We start from the raw sequence: 26,821 nt of genomic DNA on the forward strand, positions 1-26,821 counted from the left end.
TGAAATTTGAGATGACAATAGAACTTATATAAGTATCACTTGGAATGTTGGTGTACATGAATATTAGTATAAAAAGGGTTCAATTCAGCATTTAATAAGATCTCACCAAGTGTGAACCCCTTTAATAAAGGCTGAGGATATAAAGACAAGCTTGCAAGTGGCTTACCTTCCTCAGAATGTCCGGGATAGGGAGGGATCTTAAGAGACCTGTGCACGAATACAATATGCACATAGATGAGCAAAACAAAGTATATGCAAAATTACATACAAAGCAATTTGTGGAAGAACACTAAAACCTGGAGAGATCAGAAAAGGTTTATGCAACATGTAGTGCCTAAGCTGAGTGAGCTTTGAAGGAAGCTAGGACTTTTAAAAAGGCAGCTGTGAGGAGGGGGTGCATTGTTTCAGGCAGGCTAGGTCGATATCTCCATCAATAAGGAGAGAGTCTCACACCGGTGGGCTTTGGGACAGTGGAGATGTGCCCGTGCTAAGACTAGGAAGGCAGGTGGGATGTCATGTCTGAGGTACAGCAAGAGGGCAAAAGGTCATTGTAGTTTAAAAGATTAGACTCAACCGGATCTTTAATAAGAACAGTTGTTCTGTTGCCCAACCATTCTTGGAAGCAGGATTTTCCTTCCCTAACTGCCCTGTCTGATGGTGGAGGATGAGCTTTCTTTGTTAATGCTATAAATACTTTTCGTTTGGTTGCCTCAAATGCTATTCTCCCTGTTCCTGCTGCTGCTGGAATCTTTCTTTCCTTCAGCAATAGCACTGAATAATTATTGAAGGCCAATGTGTTTATAGCACTATGTAGACAACTGTGAGATAGAAAATACTTTCCTTGATTTTCCCTGGAGCTTATGTCTGTGAAATACTTTCCATGGAGAAATACACAGAATCTTCTTATTGGTCAAGAGGACAGTGAATTGCCTTGTATTGCTTTTCCCTTTATCAACTCTAAACACTATAGTTTAGAGAGGATGTGCCATTCCTTAACAAAATTGACAGGCAATCAGTCAATCATTAAGTATATACTATGTGCCTAGAACCATGCAAAATGTTGGAAATATAAAGAGAAAAATTAATTGGTTTTCACCCTCAAACTCCTTGTATTTAACTAAGAAGAAACAGTATGTAGACATATAAGTAAACATGATATATAGACAAACAAAATACTAATAGTATTTTTTTGGGGATAAGGAGGTTCTAACAATGTGGAGGAATTTGAACTCAAGTCTTCTTGACTCTAGGCCCAGCACCCCAAGCTGCCCCAAATTCAAATATGGGTCTGAATTATTTTGTCCTAAAGGCTAGCTACTGAATTTTTCTGAGCATGACATTGACATGTTCTGAGATGTTCTTTAGTAATCTCACTTTAGCAAAAACTAGTAGGATGAATTGGAGAAGATAAAATTTGATCCAGGTTGCTTGCTTAGGAAACTATGATAATAGGCTATGAAATAAGTGATAGGATGGTTGTCATATGAATGAAGAAGAAGAAACATAAAGGATGTGAAAATAAAATTGATAAGACTTCCTTAAATCAAACACATATTGGGGGAAGGAGAGAGAATTAAGAGACACAATTGGGTCATCTAAAAAGACTAGGAAGGGAATGGGACTATTGATGACAAAAAGGAAATTCAAAAGAGGGGTAGTTCTTTTTTATTTAAGATAATTAGTTATACATTGGACATGTTGGATTTTAGATATCTATGGGACATCTGATAGGAAATGCCCATTAGGTAGTGATAGGATTGAAGCTTAGGGAAGAGACGAGGGTTGGAAACATAAATCTGGGAGTTATCTAGATGGAGTTATCCATGAGAGCTGAGATTATCAATCAACCAGATAATCGACCATATTTATATTACTATATTCCAGGCCTTAAGGATCTTATATTCTTATTCAGAAAGAAAAGGAAGAGAAAGGAGAAATGGTAGGAAAGAGAAAAGTGAAACAGAACACAATCCAGAGCAGAATCTTTGGATATATCCATTTTTAGTTGAAACATAGTGGCATACATAACTAGCCCCTTATTTGATTACTTTATCCAATTTTAGAGTCTGGGAAGTGTAATTGTTTCCAATTCAGATCTGCAACCAGTAAGCCTATGTGTGTATTTATGATGTATGACTTTCTGACTGGAATATTAACTCAGCAAATTAACCTGCCAGCCTACATTTATTACTCTTCCTTTGCCAGACATTAAAGTTATCCTTGTTCCTTCTCTGCACTGAATGTCCTGCTACAATTAGGAACTCTGTGCCTCTGCCATTGTTTGGGCTAGTAAACAAATGCAGGCCCAAGACCTAATTTCCTCAGAGACCAGAGGCTCCAAATGAGTAAAAATAGATAGCATCACTTCCTCCAGAACTAGGAGGGAAAATTATACAATTGAAGGTGTCCAGGTTTTTCCCTGATCCTTCACTATGTGATTGAAAGCACATGGTGCTTGTTGTTCACCACCATCATCATTAACAACAAACATTTGTTAAAAGCTTATTATATTAAGAATCCTGTGCTATTGGGGTGAAAATACAGAGAATTCTGAGACACATGAACCTGCCCTCAAGGATCTTATAATACAGGGGATTTCAGGAGAGATAGGATAGAGATGTAAAAAGATAATTAAATTCATAAGGGAGTATATGACAGATATCAAATTTGTCTTATAGATTATAAGTGCTAGAGGGAGTCAGAGGAAGAAGACTTTGTTCAATAAAGCTTGAAGATTGTCAGGGAAGGTCTTACTGAAGACATTCAATGTGAGTTAATCCCTGAAGGATGAAAAAATCCACAAAATTTTTATAAGCAAATGTAATGGGCTGAGGCTCGAGTTGATGCACTGAGGTCCCAAGCACGTGAGGCTAAGTAGTAATTGGACCATACTCTATTAATATATAAGCTTGGAGAAAGAATGGCCCCCACCCATTCTTTGTGCAAGTCCTGATGTGTTGTATAGGAAATGACAATTTTGGTGGGTGGAGGCAGGGGGGTGGAAAAGGAAGCATAAAGAGAGGCTGCTGGCTGGTGTCTTGTCACAGCTGCTCGGATTACCATTACGACGGCCTCTCAGCTCAGATTCCCCTCTGCAAGCTGGCTTCCTGTCATAGCTGCCCATATTGCTATTGCAATCTTTCTTGCCCATATTGCTATCGCAATCCTTTTTCACCTCTTCACTTCAATAAAGATTGAAGATTTTCCCTTTAACCTGAATTCCTGACTCCAGCTGATTTTAAATATGTGGTCATTACAAGCAAAAATGAGGAGAGAAGCCATTCCAGGCAGAAGAAAGCAAATAAAATGGAAAATTTGAATGATGGAATCAAGATCTAGAAAGATCTTGACAAGCTAGAATGACAGGCTGAATCTAATAACAGTCACAGTTGGTGATTATTGTGCCTGAGGGAAAAATGTCCAAAAAGTTGGGGGATGGGGTAAGGAAGGACTTTAGGTTATTATACATTAGGGCAAACAAGACTTTGTTGAGAAGACTTTAGGAGGTATCTATAATGCGTATGGCAAAGACCTGGAACATAACCTCTGGGGGTGGTACATTGTGAGGCTGCTATTGAAGGAAGAGGGAGTAGAGAATATTTATACCTAGGAGGACCTCACTATAGGAATAGCCATCATCTACCAGAGAAAAGAATGAGGATGGCTGGTAGTTTCTATTACAAAGGAGTACAATTACTGTCAATACCTTTTAAACTTAGGTAGCCTGGGGACAATGCCCAGGTGGTTGTTGTTCAGTCCAGTCTGACTGTTTAAGACCTTGTGGGCTAAAATATTCCAAAACTCTACACGAGGTTTTCTTGGCAAAGATACTACAGTGGTTTGTCATTTCCTTTTCCAGCTCCATTTTTGCAGGAAACTGAGGCAGAGTTAAGTGACTTGCCCATGGTCACACAGCTAGTAAATGTCTGAGACTGGATTTAAATGTAGGTTTTATTGACTCCAAGCACTGAACCTCTGTGCTCAGTTTTAGGGGCCTCTGTAGCCAAGGCTACTCCACCTTAGTTATAGCTTTGTCTAATAAAGTATTGATATTAGTATCTATTATGCCTTTAAATATAATGTAGTTTCCCTGCTTATGTATTTTATTATATACATTTACTGTAACTTTATCTGAGTTGAAGTATTTAAAATTTTTCTCTAGCCCCTAATTTTAATTTTATTTTTTAAGTGTGTTTCTTGTAGTGATATTCATTCTGCTATCCTCTTCTCCTTTCTGTATGAATTCATTCCACTCATGTTCATAGTTATGATTTTTAATATTTTCCTCCATCTTCCCCTCTTATACTTTTTCCTCTCCCATCCCCTCTTTGCAAATAATAAAAGAAAAGGAATTTGCCAAACACAAGATTAATAGATGAAGCAGTTGGTTTCTGCTCTACTAAATCTCTTTTCTTCCAGGTTTTTATTCTTTCTTTCTTTCCTTTTAATCATCTCTTGATTTGGTACTTTTTCCAATAATGGATTTTGTTTTGTTATGCCTTATTCTTAGTCTTACATTTCTTTTTCCTACTTCCTAGTCTGGTTCTCTATTTCTCTTTTGGGTTTAAAGCATTTCTATACCTGTGTGTATGTGAGTAAAATTGTGTTCAATTTTGCTTTATCCAATTCAGATACAAATGAAGTTCATGAGATACTCATTTCCCTCACTCCTTTCTCCATGTTCAAATACTCTTTATCTTGGAAATTGAGTGGATGCCTACCAATTGGGGAAATGATTGAATGTGATTATGATGGAATATTATTGACCTATAAGAAATGATGAGCAGGATGCTCTTAGAAAAATGTGGAAAGTTATCCTTGTAATCAAGCAAAGTAAAAAGTACTGTGTACAAAGTAACAGCAATCTTATGGGACGATCAGCTGTTAATGACTTGTCCATTCTCAGCAATACAATGATCCAAGACTTCTCTGAAGGAGTTATGATGAAAAATTCTATCCATACCCAGAGAAAGAATTGATTGTATCTGAATACAAATTGAAGCATACTTTTAAAAAACTTTGTTTTTCTTGAGGGGGGTGGAGAAGAGAGAGATCTATGTTTTCTTTTGCATCATGACTTTTATGTAAATGTTTTGCCTAACTTCATATGTGCCTTCTCAATGAGAGTAGGTTAGGGAGGAAGGAAGAGAATCTGGAACTCAAGGTTTTAAAAAAAATGTAAAAATTGTTTTACATGTAACTGGGGGAAATAAAGATACTAAAAAACCCTCTTTATTGTCTGTTCTTCTATTGCATGATCAGTGGTTTGTCTGCCTATTCTTCCCCCTTTTTCCCTACCTTTCCTAAGACAGAATGTCTAAGACATGAAAATAGGACCAAATCACTATAAGCACTCAAATTCTCATATTTACTTTTTTCTATGACCCTTAAACACATTAGGGTTCTGAAATTTGTCTAATAAAGTGATATTTAATAGGGACAGATATAAAATTATACACCTGAATTTAAAATATCAATTGCCTAAGGTCAAAGATTTGGAGAAAAGGATCCTAGCATTTTAGTGACTATTAAATTCAGTCTCATTCAACAGCATGAAATGACAACCAAAAGATCTAATGAGATATTAGATATTATTAAGATAGGCTGTGTCAGCTAGCATATTATCACTGTTTTCCAGAACAGAGGAAATGATAGTTTTGTTATCCTCTGTGCTGGTTAAATCATGTCTGGAGTATGGAATTTAATTGTGGTTGTTGGACTTTAGGAAAGATATTTACAAGAGATGGATTGTATCTAGAGGAGGGTGAAAAGGATATAAAGATTTGAAACCATGCTCTATGATATGAGATAGGTTGTAGGCTAGGTCTGACCTAATTATATATGGCTGTTCAAGTTTGGAATTAGAATAAGACATTCATAGACTGTTTAATACTTAACAAAAGGAATACAGCAAAGACAAAACTTCGATTCTTATGAGTAAAGCTTCTTGCCTCCACATTTGCCAGTATAGTATATTGGCAAATACTATATTTGCCAAAATAGTATATCCACTAAGAAAGTCTGTTGACTCCATGTTGATTTCTCATGACATTAGGAGGTCTATTAAGTCTGAGGAATTTGGGGCTAGGATCTTATGTCTTATGTTTTTAGTGGAAAAATTAGTCTGTGTTGTAGGAATCTTCAGTTTCTTGGGTAATGTGTAACAAATTTTTAGTTGTGCAATAGGACCTACTGGCATGAGCCCAAAAAAGAGAAGTGTTGTTGCTCTCTTACCATAGTAGTGAAAGTAACAATCTTTGCATAACCCTGGAGAATTGCTATGAGGAAACTACTTTGTATACATTAAAGTACTATAGAAAAATATTTAAATTATATTGATGATGATCAGTGAAAATACTGGGGATGATTAGCCTAAAGAAGAAAAAGTTTAGTATTTAAAGTTGCCTTGTATAAGACATATTAGAATTATTTTGTTTGTCTCCAAAGGGAATAACCAGTAGCATTTAGTGAAAGCTACAGATTCAGAACAGATAGGAGGGGAAACCAATTCTTAATAGTTAAAGGTACCCTCAAATAGAATGGGCTACTCTGGGTGGTAATAAGTTCCCCATTGGAAGAACTTGAGAACTACATGGCAGAAATGTTATAGAGGGGATTTTCTACTTCAAAATTAAGTTGGATTAGATGATGCTTGCTGTTTTTCCCCAAGTTTGAGAACTTCAGGCTTTTATTAATGTACATGGCATATTTGGGGGACCATTATGTCTAGAGAGTAATATGTAAGAGTAGAGGGAAATGGAGTTAGGGAGATTTTGAAAGACCTTGAAAAGCAATCTAAAGATTCTGGGCTTAATTTTATAACCATGGATTATAGGTTGAAGCACTATTTTTTCTATCTGGGAAACTTTCACTCCTGAATTTCTTTCAAGTCTTTCTTGAGGAAATAGTGAAGAATGAAGAAAAATAGGACCATGAAATGGTGAATTGAGGGAGAGAAAGAAAGAGTACTTAGTACGCCTTTTCCACTAAATCATGGCAAGGGTGGAATGAGCCAAATCAAATGTCAGATTAAGAACAGTAGTTTCAATAATAATAGTAACAACAACAATAATAGTTAACATTTATGTAGCACTTCCTTTATGTCAGGCACTGTGGTGACCATTTTATGAATATTTTTTCATCACAACATAAACTGTGGAAGGTAGGAATTATTATTATCCCCATTTTACAAGATGAGAAAACTGAAAAACAGACATCGTGACTTGCTCAAGCTCACAGAACTAGCGATGTATGATGATATATCTGAACTCAGGTACTCCTTACCAGTAATCTATCTACTGTACCATCTGCCAAATCATTACAAAGCATCTCTCAAGCTTTAATTTGTTACATTTTTTTTTTTTACAAATACAATAGAGTTCATCAAGGGGAAGAGTGAGTAAAACTTATAATAAAATGGTAGCAAGGCAATGTAGGGGACACACATTGCCATCTCACAACTCCAGAATGGCAAAGCCTTTTTTTGTCCAGACAATCCTCAACAAGATTTACTTTGATGAGTCATCAGTGATGGATGTATTTTGATCTACTGCTCAGCTGGCAGAACTAGGCAGGTTGCTTAACTAGGCTGGGTTAGGCATGTTGCTCAACTATTGAAACCCTTCATAGGACAAAGAGTGAGTTAGTTGATCTTCTGGGTTTCCTGGCCTTTCTCTTTGATGGGAGTTATTCTCCCCCCCTCCCCCAACCCAATCTTTATCCTCTTACTTGTCTGGGTATTGTAGTGCTCATTTTAGCAAGGGAAATAACCCTTAAACTAGAAATGGAAGAAGCATCTCTTCAACTCTCTCAGAACCTTGGCTGCAGTAAGTTTAAGAAAGTGTTAGAATAGTTAATGCTTTACATTTTCATAATAAGTAATTAAGATGACATTTGAAATACACACAGCCTTCCTATATACATAGTATATTACTATACTTTAAGAAAGAGTTAGTATTATCTCTCCTAAAAACTTTCCTCATCCTACTGTAGGAGATAAGCAGCTGATTTGGATAAATCATTGATCTCATCCTGTATGGATGCATGTTCCTAAATCCCATTCACCTGTTCCTAAAACACTGGGAATAACTTTCTTTTCAGAAACAGAGCTGTAGGAAGAAATGTTTCCCTAAGGATTGTGGATAGTATCAGCTTTCTCATGGTCATTACAAATACAATTACCAATCTCAACAGAAAGAAAAATCAAATCATAGGATTAAGTTGTTTGAAGGGAAAGGCAGGTGGCATTAACCAAGGCTAAGTTTTCTAGTTCATTTGGAAAATTAAGAAAGTGGGGGGCAGCTATTTAACACAGTGTATATAGAACAGGAATTTCCTAATCTTTTTAACTTGCAGTAAAAGAAATAGAAAGGACTCTTCTGTTTAATAAGGGTAAGTCATGCTGGATCTAACAGCTAGGGTAATGGGAACAATGCCCAAGCCAAAAGGATGGGTTTTCCCAGTGACTGTATCATTTTTTAGTATAGGATCTGCTAATTTTGTCAGAGTTTTGGTGAATAGATCCTATTCTTATTAATTCAAGATTCCCTTCTTTCCTATCAAAGATGATATTATGAAACTAGTCACTTCCTGTTTGCATTGGAGTATCAAATGTGATTCCTTTTTACTTAGGAGCTAAAGCAATCCCCTTTCCTATATTCCCTAGAATGCTTTTGTCTTATCCATTTGACAACAGAATGATCTTTGTGGGTTTTTAATTTCTTGAACTCATCGTCCTTTCCAGGTTTTGACCACAATCCTTTGCTTTTATCAAGTGGGTAGAAAACTTAGTAATAATAGTGGCCACCATTCCTGTGGGATGCTGTTTGCCAACTCAAGTCACTCCATTGATTTGTTGTTAGTAATTACTCCTAAAAGTAATATATGTAACTTATTTTTTTTTTTAAAATACAGTAAACTGCTTGGATCAACATGTGCAGAAGTTCCCAGATAGAATTGCTTTGATCTGGGAGAGGGATGAACCTGGTACAGAAGTGAAAATCACATACAGGTATGATGCATTCTCTCTAGTCACTTTTCAATGTGAACAGCATGCTTATTATCATGCTTTGATTGTCCTTATTTAAAAAAAAAAAGCTACAAAAGGTAGGCCCAGTAAGTTCCTTGTCTTCAACTTAGCAAAAACCAATAATTTGTGGCTAAAAAGTCCATGTTTAACCATCTTCTCAATCCCAGCCTCCCAAAAAAAACTTTTAAAAGGATTGGGGATGGAATACTTATGGCTGAGGATTTCTAAAATTCTCCCTGCCCCCAACTATATTGATTATGTTTGCTCCTTTGATTTAAAGCCTTTATGTCTCTTCGTTATCTATTGGGTAGTGACTATGTTCCTCAAACTAGCATTTTAAGGCTATCTACAGAAAATCTTTCCCTAATCTGGTTTCACATTGTATTTCTACTGATACAAATGATTTAATCTTTATCATAACAGATTCTGTTCTCACTTCGGGTACCACTGCTCTCCTTTTAAATGTTATAAGTCTTAGAAATTGGGAATCTCTTTCAAATATGGATGCTAATTGACTTATTTTTGTTCAGGTGTCAAACAGACCAAACTACGCAAATTTTGTATGATTTTTCACTGATTTATTTTTTATTATTATTTCTGATATATTAATCTTCAGTAATATGTGCAATATACAGATAGTAGGTGTGATTTTTGCTATTACAGCTTTTCTGACCCAGACTAATCTTGTCCCATGGCCTTACTTTCTACTTGTTTAAACAGATGTTCTTCCTATCCACTATTAGCTGTATTCTTCTAGTGTTGGTGAAAGGGACCATATTCTATATTTGTAATCTATATATTTCTTATTTCTCTGAAGTCTTGGGCTAGGGTTTTTTTCTTTTCTTTCTTCTTCTTCTTTTTTAAACTTTATGTCATTTACATAGTATTTACATAGTATATACAAAGTATAAATGGAATTGTTTATTTAGGCTTCCCCCAGCTAGGGAGTGCTGTATAATTGGGTTACAAATTAATAGCTAAATTTTAATGGTGAAGAGAATTTCCATTCTGGAAAGTCTATATATTGAAATCACATGTTCCTTCTCACCCCTCCTCCCCAAATCCCTAAACAATCCTGACATTTGTATAATGCTTTAATACACACAGAACATATCATATACATTATATCATTGACCCTCACCTAACCTAAGATTATTTTTTACTTTATGCCATTTATATAATGTATACAAAGTATAAATTGAATCACCTAAGCTCTCTCTCCCCTCTTCCCCCAGCTAGATAGTGTTTTATGACTGTAAATTACAAATGAATAACCAATTTATATTAGCGGAGAAAGTTTCTATTCTGAGAAGTTTGTATATTGAAATCACAGGTTCCTTCCCACCCCAACTCTAAATCCCTAAACAATCCTGACATTTGTACTTTACATACAGAGCATATCATATACATGATATCATTTATACCTAACAATATCCTATGAAGTACTTACTATACGCATTTTACAAATGAGGAAAATAAGGCTCTGAGAAGTTATGTGACTTATTCATGGATGCAAAGCTAGTAAAAGTGAAAGGAGGGGTTAAACCTAGATCCTTTTGTCCCTTAGTACAGTACTCTGTTAGTGCCATATTCCTTCTACTACTCTCCCTGCTCATGCTAATTTGAGATCCCTGTGTCATAGGTCAATGTGGTTCAGGTGTTTAATGACTCAGTTTCAATGAATTGTCACTGATTTCTAGAATATGATCAATATCTGTCTCATTCTCTATTCCACACACCTGAAAACTAACTTCATTTTGTCACAGTAGTCACATCAATGGTGCTTTTCTAATAATCAGAGCAATCTAGCAGTGGAATAAGCTGCCTTCCTACGCAGCAGATTGCCCGTTGCAACAGTTCTTAGAATCATGGGCTATTAGAATTGTAAGGGACCTTAGAGGTCATCTCATCCAAGGTCTAAGATCAAGTCCCTCATGATACAGATAAGCAGCTAAAGCCTGGCAAAGGTGAATGATTTGCTGTAAATCACACAGGTAGTGAGCTCTTTAGGTGAGGTTGTGAACCTTTGCTGGGACTATTGTAGGATTCATGCCAATTTACAAGTTGGACTTGATTATTGAACTTTCCAATTCTGAACATCCAATTCTAATCTCCCTGCTCAAGGATTATGATACCTTAATATCTTTACTCTTCCCATTGAGGAGCCCCTTGCTGTACAAATACTTCCTTAATGTTAAGCTATGCTCACTAATTTTATTTTGCTTGTAAGAATAGTATTGAGTAATGTGGCTCTCAGAAAACCCTGAAAGGCTCTTCAGGATGACGTGATATTCATAAGCTTAAGAACAATTTAAACTAATTGGCAGACTATGCAATTCTATGCTGGAGACACACAGTCCTGACCAGAAGCAAATTCTTCAGTGTCAAAACCAGCTATACACAAAACTCAGCTTTAGCTGAGATCTTTTTAGTTTGATTGTTAATTGTGAAGTAGTGTCAATCCTAGGTGAATACCCATCTCTACTCATTCTTTGATGATGGAAAAGAAAGCTTGAATAGTGTATTTATAGACTGTCTGTGCCACCAACTGTCCAGGGTGGGATTTGGGTTAATGATTATCTCACTCATTTCAGGTTTTTGCTATGGTTTTTGTTTCAGGACCAGCTAGGTATTAGTACTGATTGTTCTGCCAAAAATGAATTGTGAGTGTAGTCCACTCCCAGACAAGACTGAACATTTCACCTGCCCAAACAGGAGTTACTTCCTAATGGAGGTGAAGCCTAAGCGGAATCAGCAGCACTAGGAAACCCTGGCTACCCCACTGATTCTGTGGAGCTAGCCTTAGCTTTTATTTCCTCTGTGTAAATAGCATCTAATGTTATTGACAGAGGAAAACAGAGGTAACAAGGATTACATGCCCAGAAAGGGTGTCTAAGCCTCTTCTCATATTCAGTAACAGTGAAGAAGATGCTACCTTAAGATCCTGGGATGCTTTGATCTTTGCCCCTCCTGTGCCACAGTTTACAATAAGAATATCTGCAACTTGTATGGGCTCAGTTAAGAAAACATGAGTCTAAATCTTGATTTTGAAAACTTATCAGCTACATTATCCTGGTCAAGTCTTGGAACCTTTCTGCACCTTAGACAACTCCATAGAACTTAGAAAATAACCATAGATGATAGCTCTCTTCCTAAATGGAATTCTCACTCAAATACTGTCTGTATTAAGAGACTGATTATATATGTGAGTTCATTTGTACTGGAGTGGAGAAAAACATCTGAGCTAGGAGGGAGAAGAGATAACACAGGGTTACTCTTTGCTAAGTTATATGAGCAAGACATGATGGTATTCATATGGATGTATCACTCACATGAGTATTTTTTTCAATAATTCAGATTACAGCTCATCTGTGTCCTCTCAACATGTGGCAGTGTTGTATACTCAGAAGTGTAGTAGGTCTTTTCTAGTTTTCTTGACATTGTGTAGATACCACTGGCAATTTCTTACTCTCATCACATGACCAATCCTTCTTTTCCTTTTGAGAGCTATTTGTACTTATCTTTTGATTATTTATCCACTGAAAGATAGCTCTAGAGTTTATATATTTATATTCCCTGTTTATATCTTTATGTAGATCTCTATATCTTGGATATCGGAAGATATTTGTGCAAAGACTTACCCCCTAATTGATAATTTTTCTTCCTAGTCTATTGCCTCATTTTTGTGTAAAATGTGCAAAAGATTGTTCATTTCTCTTTCTTCTTTTGTGATCTTGTCTATCCCTTGTTTGGTTAAGAATTGTCCCTCTAACTATAATTCCCAACTTTTTTTCATGTTACATATTTCCCTACTTATTTTCTTCATTCTACTTTTCTTATACAACTGAGATAAGACATGAAAGTTCTTAGCTTAGTACAGTACCTGGCATATTATAGGTACTTGATAAATATTTGTAGGTGGCAACTAAATAGTATGATGCTTAGAGCCTAGAGTCAGGAAGACTCATCTTCCTGAGTTCAAATATGACTATATTCACCAGCTGTGTGATCCTGGGCAAATCACTTAACCCTGTTTACCTCAGGTTTCTTATCTGCAAAATGAGCTGGAGAAGGAAATGGCAAATCACGCCAGTATTTTTGCCAAGAAAATTCCAAATGGGGTCACAAAGAGTTTAACATGACTGAAACAACTGAACAACAAATAAATACTTGTTTCCTCCCTTCTTTCCTTGTATGAATGATTATAGAATTCTCATATACATTATCTGATTTTAATTTCATGTCAACCATGTGAGATAGATAATATAGCCATTTTACAGATAAAGATCCTCAGGTTCAGAAAGATCAAATAGTTTGCGTGGGACCGCACAGCAGATAAATGGCATAACTGGGACTGGAGTTCAGCTTACTTGATTCCAAGTTCAGAGCTCTTTTCACCATACCATACCATCCTGCTTTTCTTTCTCTTTTAGTGTACACCATATATAAAATTAGAATGAAGAAAAGGTGAGATTGTGCTTCAGAAGTAGAGGCATTATTTAAATAGAAGATACTAAGGTAGATGTTATAAGTACATATGTATATATTATAGACTTTACTGTTGCATTATCTGTATTTTATTTGCATGTGAGCATTTACTGAATACTTTGAATGAAAGTTCTATAAGGCAAACAAAATTTTGTATAAATAATTTAAATTAATTTGAACATTCTCTATATAAATAATATTTTCAAGCATATTCCCCTCCACTCCAAACTTAGTATCACCTATTGAGATGCTGCTCCTCCTCTATTGACTTTTTTTTTTTTTGAAGGTTGAGAAACTCTCACACCATAGAGTCCTTCTTGGGAATACTCAAGGAGTGTAGGAGTTAACATAGAATCATATCCACCTTAATAGAAATGATAGGAACTTCACAGGAAATAAATAGTCAGCTCTTGCAATAGTCCAAGAAAGGCCTAAACTTAATCAGGGAATGGAAACCATATGGTAGGCTATAAACTTAGCATACCATTGGTCATGAGGAAGAGTGATCAGCAAAAACCTAGCATCACCACTGGGGGAAAAAACAAATCAAAATGTTTATTTTAGAGATGGTGGGTCAGATTGCTCATGACAATCAACATATTTATTTGTGATGCTACTTCATAAAAAGCCTATCTTAGTCTAGGGAGTTTATACATTTTGCTAAATTAACAAAGATCTCCACAGGTTTTACAAAGTCTATGAAGGAAAATAAAATCTTTCTCTTTGGTACTTTGTATCACACACCTAATATGATAATCATAGTATCTGCTATTTTTGTAGTGATCTAAATTTACAAGACACTTCTTATAACACTGAGATAAGGAATGCAAATATTATGATTTCTATTTTACAGATAGGTAAATTGAGGATCATAGAGTATGTGACTCTCAATCCTCTTGATCTGTTCAATTACATAGCTGGCAGATAGCAGAACTGTCTGATTCCTAGGTTTTCAGGCTTTAAAAATCAGAACTGTTTATTATGTAGTAGCTGTTTTACTATTAAGAGAATGGAAATTTTTGATAGGTCAAATAGAAAGGAAGGGATTCAGCAGTGGGAATGAGGAAGGTGGAAGCTGGAATTAAATATGACCTAAGCTTCATTTCAAATTGCTCTTTTTCTTCCTCCTCTAACCTTCCCCTTATCACCAAAGTATATTACGTAGAAATATACTCCTTTCCTTTCCATATGTTCATTTGTTTATTACTAATAATGAGTAAGGCATTGTATTAGTCTCTGTGGAAGCTATAAAGACAACTGTTTCTGTTTTCAAGATACTTATAATCTGATATGGGAGAGAATATATGTACACAAATGAATACAAGTATAAATGGTAAATATATAATTGAGGCAAAGTACAAGTATGGTGACTAGGTACAGATACTGCACTGAATGAGGTGTGTCAGATAAGATTTGGTTGTTAAGACACAGGTCTTTTCCCTTCAGGAACCTTATACTTTAATATGGGTTAAGATATCCACATGGGCAAACCACTATGAAGCACAATATCATAGAACAATGGATTCTAGTGATTTTAACAAACTGTGAGGTCCTGGGGAGCATCTTTACCAAATGAAAGAATGAGAGGAGATGGTAATATTTGATTGGGTTTTAAAGGATGGGCAAAAATTCAACAGATCAAGATGTTAAATGAAGACATTACAGACATAAGAAATAGTTTAAGCAAATGTACAAAGATGAGAATAGAAAGTATGTTTGAAAAGCAAAATTTAACAGTTTTTTTGAGAATAGGAAGCCTCCTTAATCACCTCAAAGGAAACAATACTTATATTTTATTGAGGAGATACTCCAGCAATAAAAACATATGCATTGACAAAATAACTATGTTTAGCCTTGTGCAACCTTGTTGATTGTGGGCATTTCTGCATCATGCATATCTCCCCTGATGTTCTTTGATGTTTTAGAGAAAGAACAGTTTTTGCTAGGGAAGATTAAGGAAAATTTCATGAAAAAGTTAGAATATGAAATGGACCTTAAACTGATGGGTATAATTTCAATGACCAGAGATGAGAGGGCATTATTGGCATGGGAAAAAGTTGGCACATGGGTATAGAGATGAGAAAGTACAGGACATGTTAAAAAAAAGCATGTGTAGTTCTGTTTATCAGAAATTTCTGAAAAGAAGTGGAGTGAGACAATGGAGGAATGAATGAATTAAAAAAAATTTATTAAATGTTTATTCTCTTAGCCAAGCATTGTGCTCAATTCTGGGGATATAAATAGAAAAATCAAGATAGCTCATGCTTTCAAAAAGCTCTTTGTCTAATTGGGCAAGACAACATATAAAAAGAGACACTGCTGATGAAGAAATCTGTTATCCCTAAGGGATCTTTAGGGAGGCAGTTGTAGGCCAGATAATAAAGCCTAGTGGTCTTCCATCCTCCTGGAAAGAATAGAGTTGGTGACTTCTATATCATTGATGCCATATATATAATTTAGTAATCTAGATGAGTTCTAGGTTTTAGGGGTTGGGGAAGAGGAGAAAGATGATAAGAGGGGAAAAGATATTCCTAATGAATATGGTTTGGATCAAGATAATGAAGTGTCTTGAATGACAAGTTATAGAATTTGGACTTTATTTGGAGACCATGGAGAATTATTGAAGATTTTAAAATAGAGATATGATGTGGTAAGACCTGTAAATTGGAGAGATTTGGAAACTTTCCAGCTATTGTAGTAGTTTCTTCAAGTTAATCCCAAGGAATCTAGTCCTTTTATATTCCCTTCTAGAGCATATTATATAGATTTCTAAAGAGATGTTAATTTAAAAGCTATTAATGGAGAAGTTAAAGAGCATACAAAAGAGTCAAAACAAGTTTCTTCAATCAATTAATACACATTTATTAAGTGCCTACTTTGTGTCAGGTACTGTTCTAAGACCTGAGGATACAAAAAAGAGACAAAAGACCTCCTTGATGTTGAGGAGTTCACAGGCTAATGGGAAAGCAAGATGAAATAAATATATACAAAGTAAGCTACATTCAGAATAAATAGGAGATAATAGAGGTGCAAATGGAAGTGATTTTTTTTTTTTTTGACTGATAGAGTGTTACAAAGGAACCATATGGTTTCTAGTCTTATGGGATAGGACCTTAGGAATAAATGCTCAGGCATACCATGGAAGATCTCATCTATATTTGGGGAGGTGTGTTCTTTGTATTTTTAATAGTTTGTTTGGAGGCTTAATAGACCTAGAGCTAGATGTAAACTAGAGAGAATGGCTCATTGCACAGAGAACTTGAGAAGAATGAAGTTCTCCCTGACCTTGGCAACAGGAGGGCATTTTATTCATTCACTTAAACCTTTTTCTTCTACGGATTTCAAGGACTAAGCACACCTGTTGTTGCCAGCATTATAGGATTTAAAGTTCAGAGAGACTTTAGGGATTATCTAAACCAGAAGTTTTCTAACTTTTCATTCTTAGCACTGCTTTATTCTCTTAAAAATTATTGAAAATGCACTCCCTTCCCTGCTCAAAGAAGTTTTGTTTAAATAGGCTATTTTTCTAATGTTTACTACTAGAAACTAAAGTGTTTTGCATATTATACAATTAGTTGTGACCTCATTTAATCCTTGAAAGGATCTCAGGAATCCCCAGGAGAATCACACTTTGAAGACATTTGATCTAGGTCATCTTTCTACTGAGAGGTTGGGACACATATGCAGATAAGTAAAGACAATGTGTATAAAAGGTATGGGGATAAAAACTGGACCTGTGATTTCATTGGCATGGAGAACTTGCAGGTAAAGAAATCCCTCTACTAGTAATGGTTAGCAACACCTTCTCTAGCTCTAGCTTATAGTTTTTGAAGATTATCTAGAGGAATGGTTCTCAAACTTTTGTTTTAATAATATTAAAAATTATTGAGGATCTCTCCAAAGTATTTTTATTTATCTGGGTTATATTTATAGATATTTACCATATTGGAAATAAAAACTATTTTTGAATTTGTAGACCCTCTAAAAGGGTTTCAGAGATCCCCAGGATTCTCTAGACCATACTTTGAGAACCACTGGCCTAGAGCACTTAGAAATTAAGGAATGACCCTTGTCCAAAGTCAAACAGCCATATTTATGAAGACACGATGTGAATCCAGTCTCTTTAGCTCCCAAGGTAGCCTCTGTCCACCATGACATTCTACTTCTCTGTCCATAGGACATCATGACATGTAATTTCAAGGAAGAGTGCTAATAACAGAAGGAGATCAAGCACTGTCTTTTATATGAATATATCGTAGGTTTTCCTTTGTCTAGTACAGAGCCTTGCCCCTAGAAAGCAGACCCTTAATCCCTGTTTAGTTTAGTTAGATGTCAATCATTAGCTTATTCATCTTAACTCTATGCCTCTGATGTAAAGAAGCAAGTTGGCCGTACAAATTAGGATGTGCCAAAAGAATTATGAGCTGGCCCCCAAGAATAGCAGCAGACAACCGGCCTTTGAGAGGAGTGATGAACTTTGACTCTCTTTCACTAGGTTTTCATGGGAACCTGCCTCTCCACGTGTTTATAACAGCTTTGTCTTCCCCTGAGACCTTCCTAGGGAGCTGGCAAGGAAGTTGAGGTTGGAGAGACATGAAAGACTGTAGAGAAATCTTCATGGGCCCAATGCAGAATCGAAAAAATGTGCCCAAGTCCAAAGATTTTTTTTTTTTTGTGTGTGTGTGATGGCTGTTCCTCCCCACCCCCATCCCCTCTAGGCTGCTTTAGATGGAGAAACACATGCGGCACAGCAACCAGATGCTTTGCCAGTAATTCACTTGGCAGCCCAGTGAGTGAGTCACAGTTTGTTATTCCCAGTCTTGTCTTTAAGCCTGAAACAGCAGAAGAAAGAATCCCCTAACATTCCCACAGGCCCAGGTTCACATTTACTGGCTTTTACAGCTATCCAGCACAGGCTAGGGAAAGGCAGCTGGGGCTTTCCTCTGGCTATAAGCCTTGGCCCCAGGAGTCACTACACTGAGGTAAATTGTGACTACTAAAATAAGAGGTCATTTATCTAGTTATAAAGTCTAAGAGGCTCCTTTCTAACTTTTTGACCTGGGCTTCTGGATTGAAATCCATGCTGCTGTTTACATCAAAAATGTGAGCAAAAAACTGGACAGTCACAGAATCCTATTTGGGAATTGTGCTCAGGTCAGTTGTCTGTTCAGTGGTGGTGATGGGAAGCTTGGGTATTCTAAAACATTATCTACCTCAAGTATAGCTGCACAGGAAAATGAAGTGGCCCATTTCTCAGAAGGTTTAACATGAACCTTGAAAGCATGGCTAACAGTTTTCAAATTCACCAGAAAGAATGAGAAAACCAAAGAAACTGTTGAATAGGAAAAGTATATCATCTCAAGAGACTTAATATTGGAACCCTAGGAATGATACCCAAGATCTGAGCAAGGGATTAGATCTGAAGGTTATCCAGAGGAGAAAGTACATACCCCTTTCAATGATACTCTGGGAAAAAATTGGTAATCCTGCCCTAACTCCATCTCTAAAATTAAAGTACTTTCCCTTAAATTCTATGAAGCAGACACCTTCTGTTCCATCTATGTGGGTTTCTAGCATATTCTTTGTCTATAGCAGGTGCTTAATCAATGCTTTCTGGAATGAATTGATAGATAATTTTTAGAGATGCTGCCCAGAGAATAGAAGTCTTTTCTTTGGCTATTTTAAAAGTCTGAAATATAAAAATCCACCCCCCCCCAAAACCCCACCCAACCTGAACTCAAACCTGCCAAAAAAGAATGTACAAAAAGGAATAAATAAATTTCTCATGTGGATTTAAGCCCTACCATCTCCTCCACTTTAACATCCAGAATCAAATTCCTATGAAAATTTATGTATTGGTTTATGGCTAAGAGTTTTTACATTAATGGACAATCTTTTTATGCCTTTTTATATCCCAAATGTGACAAATTGCTTCTACAATTATTTCTTTTTCTCTTTTAACAGCTGCTGGGGAAAAAAAACCCTATCAATCTATAAACTGCAGCTGTCAGTGATGGATAATATTCAATAATACTGCTGGAGTAAAAGAGAATGCTTTTTGCCTTTTATCTTTCAATTGAAAAAAATTTTAGTTATTAATTTAATCTTTCTTTGTCAGGAGCTAAAAAACAGCAGTAAGTATATTATTTTAAGATGTTAGGAGTAAATTCTCCTATTTCAGAGAGAGTGGAATTGAAAGTCGCAGTGCCAAAAAACCCCTGAATTCTAGTCCTATCTCTGTCTCTCTATGTCTCTGTGTCTGTCTGTTTCCCATCTCTGTTATTTACATATAACATAGAATGTTATATATTACATAACTGTATTTTCACTGGTCTAGCTAGGGACCTATAGATGAGGCAACTTTTGCTACCAATGAAGGTAGGGACCTTCTCTGCAACTTAATTCTTAGAGAGTTACTTAAATCTCATTGAGAGGTTCAAGTTACTTGCCTGGAAGGACTAAACCGTATGTGTAAGAGGTATGACTTGAATCCTGATGCTGTTACAAAAGTAAAGATAAAATATACACTAAAGGTGCTTGAAAATTTTGGACAACATGTACACACACACACACACACACACACACACACACTCACACACAATGATTAGTACATTGTAGGGAACAATTCAACTCTGTTGAATGGCATGAAAGATCTAAGAAAGAAGGAAACAGCTGGATGTATCTGGGAAATCTTCATGAAGAGAGTGGGATTTGAGCTAAATCTTAATACAAGAGAAAGATTTCCACAAATTAAGATACATGGGGATTCTGGTTGAGGCATGGGTAGTGGTCCATGTAAGTGCAAGGAGATAGAAGTATTCTGAAAAAGATGAAGGAAAAGTGAGTAGTCCAATTTGGCTAAAATGTAGAGGGAACAAACTAGAGTAGTATAAAAGAAGGTAGAAAAGATAGACTATACTCAGATTAGATTAAAAAGGGCCTGTAGGCAAAAGGTCTTGAAAAAAATTTTTTTTCTGACCCATATTCACATAAAACACATCATTTCTGAAATAAAAGCATGGTTTTGTTCAACACCTCTCCAAAGCCAGCCCATTTGAACTAGGTCCAAGTGAAATATTCTTCAAGTACATCATGGAGTCTGTTTCAAATAGACTCCCTGCCAAAGGAACATAAACATAAACAACAGCCAGGAAGTAACCACAGGATGAGAAAACTTCTATCGCTGTATTGCAGAGAGGTTTCAGGAGCTACTCCAGTACTATCTAACCAGTACATGTGGCCTTTGAGAGACACAAACACTCATTCCTCTGCATTTGGTCTGCCACATGTTCACTGTTTCTGTTTTTAAAGAATAGTAGTGGAGGGAAGGCAGTACTAGTTTGGATTGACTTAGGCTGAACCCAGCTGGTTTGGATTGAACTGTATTGAATTGGACTGGATTATACCAGACTGAACCGGATTTGATTTGATAGTCCAGTCCTGGACTAGATTGAATTAGTTTGGACTGAACTGGACCAGACCTGAATGGACTGGATGAAATTGGCCTGGATTATATCGGACTAGACTGAGCTAAATTGAACTGGACTGTTTATTTCAATTATGTGTTTCCTCTAAAACTGTTTTCAAAAAAGTTGTTCTAGTTATGAAGAATATTTAGATTTTTGAATAGTTGAATGAGGGTGTCAGGGTATAAGATGGAATTGTTTCTCCAATTATAAAGACCTCTGTTTCATAGCATTTAGTACGGATCAGGTCAGGGTGGCTAGATTGCTCAGTAGATAGAGTAGCACTTTGGGTCTGGAGTCAGGAAGAAATGAATTCAAATATGACTTTAGGTACTTACAGCAGTGTGATTCTGAGCAAGTCATTTAATTTGTTTGCTTTAATCCACAGGAGAAGAAAATGGCTGACCACTCTCATATTTTTGCTAAGAAAACCCTGTGGAGAGTATTGGTATGCTATGGTACATAACGCCACAAGGAGACATTGTGCTAAGGACTTTGCAGATTTTATTTAAGTTGATCCTCACAACTGTCCTGTGGCATAGGCACAATTATGATTCCCATTTTATGGTTAAGGAAATTGAGGCAAACAGGTTAAGTGACCTGCACAGGGTCACATAACTAGTAAGTGTCTGAGGTTGGTTTTGAACTCAAGTCTTTTGGACTCCAGATTCAGTACTGTATCCAATGTATTATCTAGTGTATTTATACAGAATAATGTTAATGTCAGCTTTGTGAAGTCATAGGGAAGAAAAACAAAATTACTTAGGTGGCATGAATTTGCATACTTTGGAAATCTTATTGTCAGACAAATTAGAGTTTTACCAGAATAGAAATTCACATGTTTTATCTTTTTGATGCCTCATTTTTGGTAGGATATTAGGAGCAGCAGTCCTTGTTTTTATCACTCTGGAAGATTTAATGATGAGGAAGATAATTGTTTTTCTCCTTCTCCCAAACATTGATAAAAGTTAAAGGAGAAATAAGATCTGGCTTGGAAGTAACTTGGGATCCAAAATGTTAGACTTGATTACCTTTAAATTTGTATTCATTTTCTAGAAATTCCGGTTAGTGGAATGACAGGGAAAAGGGCTTGCATCATATGTAATGGTATCCATTAACTTGGTTAGGACATCATCCCAGGATGCCAAAATTTAAGTCTTATGGGAATCTTGAAACCAGATTCACTTGATAAACACTGATAGAAAGCAATGTTATTCCCTATTTTTTTGGAGCTTCTAGTGGATAAGCATGGCATTGCGTAAATCCTTTTGACTATTTTTAAAAGGTCCCAAAGAAACCATAATTTGAGGAATCAGAGACAAAGGTTTTTCTTTCTTCCTCCTCCCTGAAGCTAGGCCTCCTGCTTTGGTATTTATTTGCTGACAGAGTTCAGTATCAGCAGCAGAACTGGTGACTGTGAGAAATTGGGGGTTGTTGTCAGCAGCAGCTGATTTCCTGTTAGCCAGAGCTGTGTCATGGCTGAGAATGTCTAAAGGATACAAATTAGACTCTGTTGGCATACAACTAGCCAATAGAATAGTTGGCAACTTGTTTCATGAAACTGGGATTGTTGCTTGAAATTTCTCCACTGCTCCCTCCTAACCCACCCCTCTGACATCTATTACAGCTCAAGTGATGAGGGAGAGGCTAGGGGTATGTGCCTAGAGATAAGGTGGTGCATTTTGTATGCTGATAATATGGCTCACCCTAAGGCCAGGGGACATGGGGATGAAAAGGAGCAGGAACAGAAAGGTCATCTGGTTATTCAGTTTGTTTTTAGTGGCCACATATACCCTTTCTGTACCACCCTTCTCCAGAAGCCTAGTTTTCCTGCTGTTCCTGTGTCCTTCTTGTTAAAGGATAAAATTAATTACCTTGAGGCACTATCAATTTAGAATGAGAGAATTACACATCATCAGAACTAGAAGAGATTGTAGAGATCACTTAATTTAACTCCTTTGATTTACAATTGAGGAGATTGAGGCAAACAGGATTAAGTGACTTGTTTAGGATGACACAGTAAGCTACAAAAATCACATTTGAATGCAGGTCTTTCTGACTCAAGTGCTGATGCTCTGTGCACTGTGGCAAGCTACCTAGCTGCCTAGGAAGGATTTTAGAGATCATTTAATTTAACTCCTTCATTTTACAGATGAGGAAACCGATGACCAGTGGTATGAAAGGATGGAGCAAGTGACAGAGCCAGGACATAGCCCCTTTGACTTCCAGTCCAGAAAAGATAAGGCAAGCTAAAAGAATAAATCTCTAATGGTGGAATTGTAGTTCCGTGGCAGCATGAGAGACATTGACTTTGGGGGTCTGAGGAACTTAGGAGCTTGCTCTTTATGTGTCCTGAGACAAGACCTCTTTTTCTTTGGGTCAGTTTCCATATATGAAAAATGAAGGGACTGGACTCAGTAGCCTTTGACTTGTACTGTGAGGGGAATGGACCAGCCATATCCAAGGTGGCTCCCAGCTGTCGTCTGAAGTTTTAGGAACCTCTCTTCAGCTCTTTCAAATCCCACTGAATAAATGATGGCCCCTGTGAAGGGTATGGCCAGGCAATGCTCATGCATTAAGAAGGAGCCCTTCTCTCTCTGGTCTCACAGACAGTTGAGGTGTCACTATCATAGACCCGGAGAAAGGGTTTGCCAAAGAAGGGAGGGATGGGCTTGGAGCACATGGCCTGACTCTTCAGCACTATTTGTTGTTATTGTTGTTATTCAGCTGTCTCGGATACTCTCTGACCCCATTTTGGGGTTTTCTTTGCCATTTCCTTTTCCAGCTCATTTTACAGAAGAGAAAACTAAGGCAAGCAGGGTTAAGTGACTTTTGCAGGATCACCTAGTCTTCCTGACTCTAAGTCTAGTACTCTAACCACTGTTCCCTCAAGAACTGAGTCATGTTTTATCTCTTAAGAATTGGATCATACTTCAGTTCTCAGTTGGAAGGGACCAATGGGCTGTCTAGTTCAGCCCCCTTATTTGAATGAGGAAGCCAGGATCCATGGACATAAAATCACTTTCCTGAGATCACATAAGGAGTAATCACCCTATAATTTATCTATAGATAAAGTCCTTTTGTTTAAGTCTCCTAAAAGAGAGTCAAATGATAAAAACAAACAAACAAACAAACAAAAAAACCAAACAAACAAACAAAAAAAACTGGGATTACAGCCCACTTCATCACTCCTCTTTCCTTACTTCAAACTTTTACAAAATTCCCTTAAGAAGCTATGTGCCTAGTAGACTCGAATATCCTAAAAAGTGTTTTTTTTTTTAAACTGTTATCTATGCCAAAACATATGTTTTCCAGGTTTTTTTTTTTTTAAAAGGGAAAATACAGAAAGAATTTTAAATAACTTACTGAATCTATATCAGAGAAAGAAGGTGCAAAAAGTACATTCAAATTATTTTGCTTCAGAATAACCCTGAAAAATCAGGTCTGACTCTATGAGTCATACAATGAGTTAGGCAATTAAATAAATATAGAAATACTCAGGCTTAGCTTGGGCCTCTACAAGTTGCAAAACCAAGTCACTGCAGCTTGTCCTTTCCTGGAATACAGCCACATTCTGTTTCCTGTCTGTCTGTTGATCTGATATTGATCATGAACACACTAGGAGAGAATACATATATTATTTTTCTATTTGATAGATATCTGCTATTATGAAGCAACTAATTGTGACTGGAAGGCAATTGATTTCAGGACAAGATCCTAATTTGCATTTGAGGTTATATTTTCGGAGCCTACCTAGCCATAACTGCACTGTGTATATTTTTGTTGCATTTAAATAGACACAGAAAAAACATGCATCCCTGCAGACCATATATTTCATGTGCATTAAATTCTGTAAGCGTGAGTGTGTGTGTGTGTGTGTGTGTGTGTGTGTGTGTGTGTGTATGTGTGTATGTATGTGTGAATACATGTGTGGGCTAGCTGTCCCAGTCAGGGAATTCATCACAAAATATCCAATTTTTTGGCACTTTCCATCAACTAGTGATGATTGTACTCAGTACCAGCTAAAATATTTATTTGAACCTCACTTACCTCTTGTACATGCTATAATAAAAGTGATTAGACTCTTTACTTGTCCTCAAGTGACAAACACTTCCTGTTGCTGGGTGTACATGCAAATTTTTTTATTTCTTTCTATTCTGGGGCCCCCTATTTGTGGTCTCTTGTCTTAGCCTTAGCTTTTCAGAAGTGTTATAGAGTGTTCTTTTCCAAAAAGGCTAAGGTAGATAATTATTCCTTACAAAATCTGAAATGATACTGCAAAGTGAAAAATGAATGAAGGCAAATGACATGACATCAGGATGGTAACTAGTATAGGACAGCTGGGGCTTTGCCCAGAGCCATTTCCTCCCTGGAGAACTGTATTTCTTTCCTGCTGTGTGCTCAAGTGTTTTTCCATGGTTCCATGGCCACCATGGCTATGACCACTCATTAGACCAAATGATAGTCCTTAAGTTGTAGACAAATTTGACAAAACTGCCTCTGCAACTTCAACCCATTATTCCTAGTTATACAATCTGGGGTCAAATAAAATGTGTCTGATTGCTCTTCTCCATGACAGTCCTTCAGATAGTTAAATACAACTATCGAGCCCCACTTGTTTAACTCATTTTATAAAATGCCTCTATACCAAGAGGTGGAAATTGTTATGAAATTGATATTTCTAATCACTGAAATTAATCTAATCACTGAAATGGTTGGTTGTTATTCTTCATTCTTAAAGAGCGGTAAAATAAACACATAACTATGGAGATGATCATATATTACATTTATTTTTATGATTTATATATACTATATTTATTTTATGATTATGGGTAGGTATATAATCAACTATTCCAAATTACTTGATCTACCCTTATTTTTTCTGTCAGTCTCATTGAAAATCCTAATCACTTTTATTATAGTATGTACAAGAGCTAAGTGAGGTTCAAATTTAATTTTAGCCAGATTCCCTCTGATACAAGGAGTTAAACTAAAATCCTTTGTATCTTTTCAAAATTTTTCAAATTCTTTATCTGTTTCCCTTTCATATTTGTCTTTTTTCACTCTAACCCACAGAGTTAACATTGAGAATTCATTCATTTGGGATAAATTTGGTTGTCATTATGGAAAGAAGAAGAAATAGAACTTCCCAGACTTTCTGAATCAGCTACATTTCCCCAATGATAATGATCCTGGGTATACTCCACATTTAGGTCTCCAGATCATATTGCATTTACACAATTTGCTCTGGTTGGGTGTAGTTGTAATTAATGCAACAAAAAGTAGGTCCTGGATAATGAATAATTGCATGGACCTTCCTCTTGTGTTCCTCCATTGTCCTTGCATGCATAGCTCATTTGGAGAAGTTCACCCTCTTCCCTGTGAAGCCTCCTGGAAGCCTTATGCTTACAGTTCTGCTCACATGAGATGGAGTGACTGGAATACTGAGGACTATAGTGACTGGTTTAGGGAAAAGGTACAGCTCTTCTAGTAGAAGTTGGGCTTCTAGCAGTGTTTTTGTCTTTGTTCTGAAAACTTTGGGGAGAAACAATTTTTTGAAAACATTGAAAAGACTTAAAGCACAGTCACAATGAACATTCCGTATAATGTAGAACCAACCTTAGCAGTGGGGTAAAATTTAAGTTTTCTAGTCTAGCTTCCTCTCCAACTGGCCTATCAGAAATAACATTTCTTTGTGGTTTCTGCTAGAAAGGAGAAAATGTTTCCCCTTCTTTTCATTATGCATACAGTATTTTCTTTTGAAAAGTGTTAGCATCTTCATTGTTACTGATCCCATAGACTGTCACTTATGTTTTTTTTTTAATATTCTTTTTCTTAA

The 26,821-nt window shown here is 36.4% G+C and overlaps 1 protein-coding gene across 1 annotated transcript in view; it reads left to right on the forward strand.

Annotated features, from left to right (window-relative positions):
• ACSS1 (acyl-CoA synthetase short chain family member 1) overlaps positions 1-26,821 on the forward strand; it is a 67,395-nt gene that overhangs the window by 8,744 nt on the left and 31,830 nt on the right. Inside the window, exon 2 of the mRNA XM_051975827.1 lies at positions 8,914-9,010. Within this exon, the coding sequence (XP_051831787.1) occupies positions 8,914-9,010 (97 nt within the window). The remainder of the gene's footprint in view (positions 1-8,913; positions 9,011-26,821) is intronic.

The sequence above is a fragment of the Antechinus flavipes genome, chromosome 2, assembly GCF_016432865.1.
Source record: "Antechinus flavipes isolate AdamAnt ecotype Samford, QLD, Australia chromosome 2, AdamAnt_v2, whole genome shotgun sequence".
Taxonomy (NCBI): Eukaryota; Metazoa; Chordata; class Mammalia; order Dasyuromorphia; family Dasyuridae; genus Antechinus; species Antechinus flavipes.